The sequence below is a fragment of the Branchiostoma lanceolatum genome, chromosome 1, assembly GCF_035083965.1.
Source record: "Branchiostoma lanceolatum isolate klBraLanc5 chromosome 1, klBraLanc5.hap2, whole genome shotgun sequence".
Taxonomy (NCBI): Eukaryota; Metazoa; Chordata; class Leptocardii; order Amphioxiformes; family Branchiostomatidae; genus Branchiostoma; species Branchiostoma lanceolatum.
Window position 1 is genome coordinate 30357501 of NC_089722.1, and position 11259 is coordinate 30368759.

At 40.1% G+C, this 11259-nt stretch overlaps 1 protein-coding gene across 4 annotated transcripts in view; it reads left to right on the forward strand.

Moving 5' to 3' along the window:
• LOC136448143 (cytospin-A-like) overlaps window positions 1-11259 on the forward strand; it is a 71847-nt gene that overhangs the window by 57196 nt on the left and 3392 nt on the right. Inside the window, exons 15-19 of one of the 4 annotated variants that reach the window (XM_066447328.1) lie at window positions 6991-7170; window positions 7894-7923; window positions 9150-9273; window positions 9859-10010; window positions 10798-10930. In XM_066447328.1, coding sequence (XP_066303425.1) covers window positions 6991-7170; window positions 7894-7923; window positions 9150-9273; window positions 9859-10010; window positions 10798-10924 — 613 coding nt within the window. In that variant the 3' untranslated portion in view covers window positions 10925-10930. The remainder of the gene's footprint in view (window positions 1-6990; window positions 7171-7893; window positions 7924-9149; window positions 9274-9858; window positions 10011-10797; window positions 10931-11259) is intronic. The other 3 variants (XM_066447312.1, XM_066447320.1, XM_066447337.1) reach the window with 3 other exon arrangements.

An 11259-nucleotide genomic window follows, 5' to 3' on the forward strand; every position in this document is an offset into this window, starting at 1 on the left:
TGTTCGCACCTGCCGTAAGCTCAGGTGCGAACGATCATCACTAACCACTATCATTGTGATCAGTGCCCTGCCCACCCTTCCCACACCTGCATTATCCCAGGGTCAGTAACCACCTTTGTTGCACAGTCGGTACAGTAAACCCTGATCACTGCCTTGTGACGTACACATAGGTACTTTCCAATACCCCCTTTGGTGCATCAGTTTCAACCCATTGCACAACTCTCACATGGGGAACCTAGCTTATGGGAATATCCAATCTCTTGGAAACAATTGTTAGATCCATATCTAAAATCTTATCCCCAAGCTGGTCACTCTGTATGCCAAATGTATAAATAACTTGTGAAATATGTCATAGTTTTGAAGCTATGTATACAAACCAATGCAATTTGTTATTTTGTTCTTGCCATACTTAGCATCGTATACTGATGTACTTGATTAACAGGTTGTCTTTTTAAGATAGGCAAATGAAGATTGTATCTGCCAAAGATGGGAATAAGTGGCCTTTCTTTGTTTAGGCTTGGGAGTAGTTTTCTTTGACGCATTTTCAGAAATGTTATCGCAGGTGTGTCCTTCGCTTTAGTCGACTGATTTACTGCTTTTAAAATAGGAGATAGTATCGTAATGCCGGGTACTTACACCGGGTGTATCGTATGATCAAAGGAATAACACTTTAAAACTTTGACAGCTTGCATTTAGCTTTAACTGTCATTCGAGGCTTATGTTATGGACTGAAAAGTCTTGGAAAGCACCGTGCTTGTCTGCTCGAAAAGGGGGAGGAGAGAATTGATATCTTGTATTTGTAGCCACAACAAGTGACAGACACCTTCTCTCATGAATAGGGATCACCACAGACAAATGACGTAGGCAAAGCTGCATTGTCATGCAAATCGGTTCATGTGTCCGCGGGGCACACACAGCGGTAACGCATGCTAATAACAGACTTCACTCCGGGCAAGGCTTCATTTGTTGGGTCGGCGAGTGCTGCTGGTGGAAGGAACGTTCTGTCGGTAAAACACGGTCTCTTTCACCATGCCGTCTTTTACATCGGAAGCTGTGTGGATCCCTAGGAGAAAGTCGGAGGGAGACACTACCTCAGGAACGTCTGTGTCGCAGGTGGTCAAAAGTAGACAATCTACGGAAGAAAAGGCTGAAGCAAGGAGGTTAATTTTAACCTCCTTGGCTGAAGAGACAAGGAAGATTGGCAGGTGAGGGATAGGTTCTGTGAAGGAGAATCTTAAAGTTTAAGATTAGTAACAAGATCTGTCAGCTTTAGGCTGTGAGAAAATATATAAGTTTCGTTTGAGATGTTCCTTTTACTGTAACATCCTGTTCTAAAAGTCTTATTTTGCACTCAAAATTGTCTTTGTTGCATCAACCGTGGATGGAAAAAAGTAAATAGTGAAGTTTGCACGAGAAAGCTGCTTTATCTTCGCATCAAAAGACCTGGCCATATGTAAAATTTCTGACAAAAAGAAGAATCAACAAGTGGTGAAAGATTGTCTAAATCCAGTTAGGTTGCATTAGCTGTCCCAAAGGGGCCTCGTAATGAGTTTTTCCGAGTGTTTCCAAACAGTTTTAGTCACCACAGTGTTTCCTGTTTGCTGCTTTGCGGTAGTGCTAACCCACAAAGGAACCCAGGCGTTCTCCCTGTGAAAAAACTACCCCGTACTTTTGATCCCTTTGTGATGGTGGAAGAGGGTTGTTTCCAGTAGGGAGAGGTCGGGACCAACATAGGGCAGATGGTGTGGGCTTCATGTTCGCTCCCACAGCCATAGCTCACCCTTTGTTAGCTGCCGCAGGGATTAATCCATTGGTTCTAGTAGTCGCTTGGGAATAAAACTTCTTGGTCTCGTTCAGCTTAGCTGTGTTTTGTTCAAAGATAACCTACTTATCCCTTAGGTACTGCATTGGGAGTTCCCCAGTTTGGGTCACTTAAAATTTGCCATGATTTTTGTTCAGCTAGTGAAATTTAGGTGAGGTCTTTGCAATCATATAGTTGCAGATACAAGAGTGCTTTAGAGAAAAGGCTACACTATTACCGGTAGTCTTTTGTTTCAAAGCTTCAAAATCTCTATTTTCTTTATGAAGTGGGAGAAACAATCTAGAGTCCCTGACAAAAGTTTGATGTTACAGTATAATTAGAAAAGGACTGTTGAAAAACAAAATAACAAAATGATCATAAAAAGTCCTTGACTAACAGTATAAAGTTTCTAGTGACTAACAGGAAGGGTGAGTAATGTGTTCACCTATCTCTTCTTTGATGTACTCATTTATTTTTACCACTGAGGATCCTCTAAGCTACCATTAAATGAGATATTGCTGTATAATTAGCTTCTCCATAGGTGGGCACAACACCCAGATAATTCTACAGGGTTCTCCAATTATAGGCCAAAAATTGACCTGTATTCTGCATAGGTGGTTCCTTTTTTTCTGTGATTTGTAATTTTCAACATCTTTATATGAGATCTGCTTTTCAGTGAGGGAAGTTTGTTAACAAAGAATAGTTGTAAGCAAGGATAAGGAAACATATAGTTTTACATTGATACAGTAAAACTCTAGCTGCATTCAAACTTGTTTTGTATTGCAGTGATAGGCCTAGGGTTTGGGCCTCCAGAATTTCTCTGAACTAACTCAAGCTACCTACATTTGTATAAGCCTACCTTCCTACCTCAAGAACTAAACAAATTGGGATTCAACTTGTAGAAAAATTGTAGTTACCTTTAGATAATGGGATTTTTGAAAGAGCCAAAGACAACTATGTTCACTGAAGGAGTGAAACTTTTTTCCAGGAATCTTGAAGGATATTTGAGATTGAATTTTCAAAGTTGATTAAATCAAAGAGAGCTGCATCCTAGATCTACAATACATGGCAATTATATTGCAAGGATGTTTCAAAACATCTCTTTTACTCCTTCCTTCTTATCTCTAAAATTGGAGTGTTTTAATGAGCTTCCTTATCAATAACGACTTTTACAAGTGATTGTGTCTAAACAAGTTACCACCCAACCCTGAGGCCATCAGATATCGCTTTTATTAACTGCAGAAATCTTCGTGGTGGTTTTATGTTCGCAATTTTCGTGGTGAACTCTTCAGCGCGAACTTAAAACCACCACGAAACTTTTTGCCCACCCATGACTGTAACGCTACTATTGTTTCAAAAAACCACTGTGAACAATCCATTTTCTCCCTACCGCGAAATGAAAAACATAAGAATGATTACAATGAAGATGATGCCTAGTACAAAGTTTCTTTCAAAGTTTTTGTATTGTTTCTTTTTGCCTTGTGTTATAGGAAACACCACGAGAAAGATATTGAGAGGGAATATTGTCAGTGATATTTTTGTTGCATGATTTTCATTACATGCAATGTATCTGTATCATTCAAAAGAATATCTTAATGAAAGGAAAATACTGAAAATTCTAATGATCTTGCATCTTGCACAATGGCTCTTTGTTTTTAAGATGTCCTGTTTTTAGATGATGCCGTTTATAATCATGGCTCTTGGAGCGGAAGTCCCCATGGCTAAAGTATAGAGTAAATGGTCACATGTCAGTCTTCTTTCCCTAACACATTCATTACCTTTCAGTGGAAAACAAGGGCTTGGTTGTTGGCCAGGGCTGTCCCACATTTAATGTCATGTTTTATCTGTTGTACATTTAACACCAATCACTTGTCTACTATAAAGATAAAGCTAATTTAAAACATCTTGTATACCTACAGACCTTTGAGGGTGGTCAGAAATAGATGTCTTAATTTCCGTGATAAGATGTAAGGTTTAAGAGTATATTTCTTAGATGTGGACCCTCCACAGTAGAGTGCCCCTGTTCCAAGCATACATTCTTGACTTGAGTCTTTCTAATTCTTTCTTAAGGCGTGAAGACTCGTTGTCTAAAATTAGGTCTTAGGTTATCCCATGGCAAACATACATTTCCTTTTATTCAGTTGCGGACCAGGACCCCTATGTTGATAGGTCCCACGGATATCAGTAACTAGTGATCTGTATACAGACTGTACAACTGTGCGACTTACTGGCACAACTTGCCCGAGGCACCGGCAGCTCAAACTGTCCAACGATTGTTATCATCACAATAGATTAAACTCTAATGTGCTCACCTTTCAGACCTCAGTCTGAGTGCAAATTAACTCCTCTGTCTTACAAACAAGAAATAAAGTCAAGAATCCTTTGAGAATACTTACCATCGGCTGTTAAAAAACATGTTTTGTTGTTTTGAGTTGTTTGAAAAGCCGAATTATGCTCATTTCGATTCAATGCTTTTATCTCTGTCATCGGTAGAGGTAATACAATGGCTATTTTAGTTACCGGTATGTCCCAAGGCAAAAGAGACTGGGGGGGGGGGGGTAGATAAGAAAAGGGATAAGACGATCGGATGCAAGACGCTGTCTCGAAGACTCGTCCCTCCGTCCTCGGACAAAAATTTGCTTGTTGGGACGGACAAAAAATTCACCTGAAAATCTGAACTATTTGTTAGTATTTGACATGAATTTGATGAAAATGTAAACGTAAAATGACTGATTTGACAAAGAAAATTAACAACATGGGCTCATAAACAATGAATGGGACAGAAGAAAATTTAAAGCGGGAGACAGCCCTGGTCTTATCTCTTTAAGTTGCAAACAAAATCGTGAATAAGGTTTGTGTACTGTAGCTAGCTGTAGATATTTCTCTAATTTTGTCAACAGATTTTCAATAGGATTCTTGGATTATTGTTCATTCTTCTGTTTGTTTGTTTGTTTGAAAACTAATTGAGAAGGGTTGATTTATTGCTATTGTTAAGAAGTGTTGTTTACGACATAAATATTGTCAGACGGGAAAGTCTTAGTTGTGTAGGAAGTCGTAAAGGTGAATAATTGGTACTTGCAGCCCAAGGTACATGATTCATCACAGCACTAATTACAGGGTTTGGGAGCAATTTTTTTACTCTTCTTGCCTTAGGATCAAGTCACATAAAAAGTTGTTTGTCTCCCTTGAAACCAACGTACGGAGTCAGAACTTTAGCCTTCTGACGTGTACAAAAATGCACAATGACATTTGATACTTAGTTATTACCTCAACATGAAAACTTCAAGGAACCTCAACAGTATTCTATTCACAGCAGGGCTGTCTCCAGGAACCGTCCTTCCGTCCCAGGACTGAAATTTGCGTCTTGGGACGAAAAAAAAAATCAACCCTTTTCATCCCAAATATATCAATTTCATGAGGTAAAACTGACGAAAATGTATTTTTTTGAGCTTAAAATGACAGATTCAACAATGAAAATTAAAAAAAAAATCGACTCCCAAACAATGAGTGGACACAGCCCTGATTCACAGACAGACCTAGGACCTTCAACCTTTTGAACATGGATTTCAATGTGTAAATTGAAAGTGTGATGTTTTGTTTTGTAAGATCATCCTGTTTTCTGCGCTGCTGTGGTGTATGAAGCCTTTCCTTTGTGACACACCTGACCCTGAGGTCAGAAAGGTGTCCCTGGCATTTTGCTGTCAGCTCTTCAAAATGATTCGTCCTTGGTCCAGTGAAGGATTATCGCTTTCCCCCCAATGTACCAGGCAGAACGTAAAACTGGATGAGCCTTTGAAAATGTCAAATTTAACAGCTGTAATGGTCAGTTGTTGCACGTTTTTGCACTGCAAAAACTAGTATCTACTTGAACAAAAACAACAAAAAGTGTAAATGTAACTGATATATGTCTACCACAGTGACTGTAAAGTGTCTTTCCCAAGGACATCAAAATGAAAACTGTGCTGTACTATACAATGTCTAGTACAGCATGATTTTCATTCTGATGTCCTTGGGAAAGACACTTAACATGACTTTCCTCACTCTGCAGAGGTGTAAAATGAGTACCTGACTTTTGCTGGGAAGGTACATGTAAATGACAGTGAAAGGAGTTCCAATACTGTACCCTAGACACAGTGGATAACACCCCACTGCCCCTACGACCTCAGAAAGGCTATGGCACTATTTTTACCTACCTTTTTTATTAGTGATATAAGTGTGGCAGGGCTAGAAGGTGTATATGCATGTACCCACGTAGACCAGCTGAGGTATAATAAGAAAGAGTCTGTGAACCCAGCCTAAGCCAGACTTAATGCTAGGTGACCCGTAAGTCATTTAAACTCCTGCCCTCTGGCTGTCAGTTGGGTGAAGACTGTCATTTTAGCATTAGCCAAGGCTGGGGTTGGGCAATCCTACCAAATTTTGTTTTGTTGAAACCGCAATTACAAGTTCTTCATCTAAGCTTACAACATAGAAGCAAGATATAACTAATCCCAATTATTCAAGCTTATTAGACATAAATGGTTGGTTTGAATCTGGTGTTACCGGTATGTGTTGCTTTTATTTGGTCCCCATTTACTTCCTTGGGTGTTATATATAAGACTTTAGAAAAGCTGGATCATGACATAGAGCCAACAGTGCACTGTATGACGTACATTTGTAATCGGTCATATCAATGAAATGATAATCATACAGTTTAAAGGAGTCAACTGAAGTTTAAGCATGATGCTAGCTTTTTCAAGTTGCTAAGTAGTAGTGCAATGTAGCTTTGCTATGCTCAGGTTTGTAGCCAAGCACACAGGGTCAACTCGAACAGTTGTGTTATGGTCTAAAAAGAATAATAATTGTCTAACTGCGTCTTACAGTAGAAGATTCAAGCAGAACGGCTTGATTTTAATATGGTTGTAACAGTGTGGTTCAAGCGCCTCTTGTCTAATTGGTTCAGACCTTTTAGCCTAGTGGTAAGTGCGTTGGGTTTGTGTGCTGACGGGTCCGGGTTTGATTCCCAGGAGCCAAAAGACTACATACTACCTGCCCTGTACATTTCATGGTCCTTCTGACCACTTAAACATCTTTTTCTTAAAGCGTCCAAACAAGTTATTCTCTATTTCAGTTGACATGAGGGAAAGTGACACGCCTCCTTCATTTTCCGCCCACAATAACCCTATCCTTCGTTTTCTTCGCTCCCGTAGCGTGTTCGACAGGGAAGAGCCTGCCAGGCCACGGAAGGCGGCCCACCAGATCGACCGCCAGCTTGCGGAGAAGAAGAAAGAGATGGACAGACTGAAGGCAGCCGGGCGCAGCAACAGTATGAAGGCTGCCAAATCCGCATTCATCCAGAAACTTGAGGGAGATGCTCCCAAAACTGGAGGGTGAGACTTTGTGGAAGAAAAACAACAACACAACAACAACTCCTAAACCATCTGTGCTTCTCCTGTCTTTTCTTGACTTTCCCTGTTTTATTACAGCGCGCCCTCTCCTCTGTGGTCACATCTATGTCGTCTGTGATAAAAATAACCCACTGTCTGTTCTTCTTGTTGTTCCCTTGTGCAGCTACACCCCCTGTCAGTTTTTCTCAGTACTGCAACTCTATTGACATTTGACTCACCAAGTTGTTTCCTACCTCTGCTTATCAGCCTTGTTGGGCTTTGAAGTCCTGTTTCAAGTCATAATCCCACCAGATACCATTTAGTGGGTTGTCTTTGGCCTGACAAGGCTGGTACTGAGGCTACTAATGTGTAAAACTTTGAATTAGTTGTGCCAGTTTAATATATGTTATTAGTTACAGTGCCACACTCACTACATGATTAAGTAGTTTCCGGTAGTTGCTCTATCACTAGTAGTTGAGTAGTACATTGGAAAAATTAGTTTTCCTGTATGCTTCTATGTTGCTTTAGTACAGTAATTGTTATGTCCCAACCTACTTATGCTTACCTACCATTCTAATTTTGCTCACTTACAGAAAACTTAACCCAGTAACACCATGCTTTCATACACTGATACGTCTTTAACTGCCTCACCCACAGCCGTTTATCTAACTTCCCCGTTTCTTGTTCTCCCGTCTTGTTGCATGTTATCCCCCATGTGATGTGCAGAAAGCCAAAGAGACTCATTGATGTGTTAAGGTACATTCTCAAACTTCTCTATTCACTCCGACCAATCGATCGCATTGAAACTCAGATTCGAATCAGTCATGACCCGACAAATCGCTTTCTAAGTTGCGTTAACGACTAAATCTGACAAAACAAACTTGCCAGTGAAATGCTGGAAGGTGTCAGCTTTCAAATGATGTTTTCAGATTGACAATTTTGGCACTTTGGAAGTCATTGAATGTGCCCTCGATTTAACGTGTAAAGAAAAGTAGTAGAAACTATTTTTTCTAAACGTTAAATCGCAGGCACGTTCAATCACTTCCAAAGTGCCAAAATTGTCAATATGAAAACATCATTTAAAAGCTGACACCTTCCACCATCTCACTGGCGAGCTTGTTTTGTCAGATTTAGTTGTTAACGCAACTTAGAAAGCGATTTGTCAGGTCATGGCTGATATGAATCTGAGTTTCAATGCGATCGATTGGTCGGGGTGTCTATTGTATGGATTAGAGCTGTCTCCAGGACCCGTCCCTCCTTTCTAGTACTGAAAGTTTCTTGTTGGGACAGAAAAAAAAAATTCACCCCATCCGTCCAAAAAGGCTTCCAGACATGAAATTGTTAAAAATATATTTTCGTAAGCTTAAAATGACAGATTTAACAATGAAAATTAACAACATTGGCTTCCAAACAATTAGTTGGACGGAAAAAAAAGCTGGAGACATCCCTGGTAAATACTCACCTATGGGCCAATTCAATTCACTTCTCTTGTATAAGAAACAGACACAAATGATTTCCTCAATTTACAAGTTTTTTTTTTGAAAATTGAATCTGTGTAAAAAACACATTTCAAAATAAATTCGGATAAATGGAGACTTTTTCGATGTGATTTGAAAATTCCTCATCTTGACTAATGGTTAAAATCATTCATTGGGAATACTAATTTATTGGCCTTGCCATCATTATCTAATAAACTTCTTTCTGCTATTTGCTGTTAAGAAAACGTCAGATGATAGGAACTTGTAACATGTATGTAATGTGGTATAGCGGTTTTTAGCATTGTGACTAAAAGTATAGATCACACTGTAACTGTTAAAGACTTGATCAGGATTATTGAAATAATGTAAAAGGTAAGTTATTAAACTGTATAACATGTTGATAATTGCTAGGCCTGCAAGTAATACAAAGTAAAGACTTAAAAGTAGAGAAAGTAGAGTCAAGAACTAGACATGACAGTCCTGCGTTTATTTTGCCATCCCCAGTGGTACTAACCTGAAGCGTAGCTTCAGTACCCCGGCCAGACCTGGAGCGTCCCGCGTGCCCAACGCCAGCGCCGTGAAGGACATGCTACTGAGATGGTGCAGATCCAAGACTTCAGCGTATGACGTGAGTAGTGTAGGACATACTTTCATTTTGTGGCTCGGAAATTACTCGTACCAGTGATTCTAATTTTTTTCCAGGCATTGTCTTTTTTTAAAACTCACTGCCATCAAGGTGATTCAGGTATTTGGTTTGTTTGTGTGTACAGAAAGACTACAAACTTACTAGTAACCTTCTACCTGCTGCCTAACAATAACTAATAGGGAATTGGGTGCCAAATGGCTAATTCAGAGTGCAATCATGAATTTTGTATCAAACACTGGTACATTGACAATCTTTGGGAATATCACAATAACTGATGGATAGATATGTCACATTTGTTCACCCAATTTTCACATGGGAAAGTTTTACAACAACAGAATGCAGAAGTGTACTCCTGGTACAAAGAAGTCTTAGAGAAGCATGGGTTTTTACGTAAAATGTGTTCTGTTCGTTTGTTTGTATTGCATACCCGGTAAACCGCCTCATGGCGTAACACACCAGGTTTGTACTGAAGAGTACATACAAGCTGCATATCTGGACTGTGTGATTCCCATACAAAGAAGTAAGAAATCTATCTAATCTACTTACTTTTTTGTGTCCATTTTGCAGCATGTGGAAATCACCAACTTCTCGAGTAGCTGGAATGACGGCATGGCCTTCTGCGCCCTCATCCACCACTTCTTCCCCGATGCCTTTGACTACGACTCCCTCGACCCCAAGAACAAGGGTCACAACTTCAAGTTAGCCTTCGATACTGCAGAGTAAGTCGATCAATGGTGTCTTTACACCTCTCTGAAAACTTCAGTTGTGATACGTTTCAACTGTAATTCGTTTTTCCTTCTTTCTCAATTATGTATCTGTTCGTGTCATGGGTAAATCATATTAAGATGTTTGTTAAAAGAAAGAAAACATGACCATTTCAAGTACGTATATACGTGTACATCTAGTATAGGTGGTGATGCTTGTAGTTGCACTGCACCAATTTCCTTGATGCGGTGTTAGCCTGATATTCAACATTGTTCAGCTTGGTCTGCTTCTGTACATACTGTATGGTAACGACCGTTATGAAGCAGACACAAACTGAAAATGGTCTCCCAGCAGACGTAAGGATCCGGCACAGTCTCAGTCTTTCACTCATGTTTTGGGGGCACTTAGTACATGTACATCTTTCTTTAGTGCACCTTTGCTTTTTTTAATTGGAGAGGGTGAAGAATAAGAAAGGTGCACTACTAAAAAGATGTACTGTATGGTTCAAAAACACACGTAAAACACTAAGAACGAGCCGGATCTTTAGGTCTGCTTGGAGATTAGGGTATCAGGCTAACGCACTGACAGTGGAATTTCAAAATGTTCTAGTTGTATTATGTCTGTTGTAACATCAGTGTTTCTTTCATCCCAATCGTCGACACATTCTGTACGTATACCACCACAGCTCTCATGTGCCTCTTCTTCCGGGGAGGCCCCATGATTGTAAGAGAGCTTTGTTAGACTGTAGTGTAGCCGTAACGACTAACCTGTGGTGCCCCCCTCCTCACCGTCAACTTTCAGACAAAAGGCGGATGTCCCCCAGCTCCTGGATGTTGAAGATATGGTGCGGATGAAGTGTCCTGACTGGAAGTGTGTCTTCACCTACCTACAGTGTGCCTACCGCCAGCTACATGAACTTGATAAGTAGACAAAGGTGGGGACATGACGGACTGTCTCAAGAGGCCACAGCCATCTCCTTACACCTGTCACAAATGTCTCAAGCACTCGTTCTGTCCTGTTTCACGTCTTAGAGAGATTTCAAGTCTGTCGCTGTGTCATTCTGCACCAGAACCACTCTTTCATCTGTGCCATGTTTCCCTGTGCTGTTGTATCATTATTCATAGCCTGGGTGCCAGACTTTCTAGCTTTAGTCTGCTCCCATGTAGCAATCAATGGGAGTGAACTAAAGGTAATGTGTCTGTCATCCAGGCTATCATTTTCAGGCTAGTTTCTTTCTTACTCTCTGAAAAAAAGAAAAATACA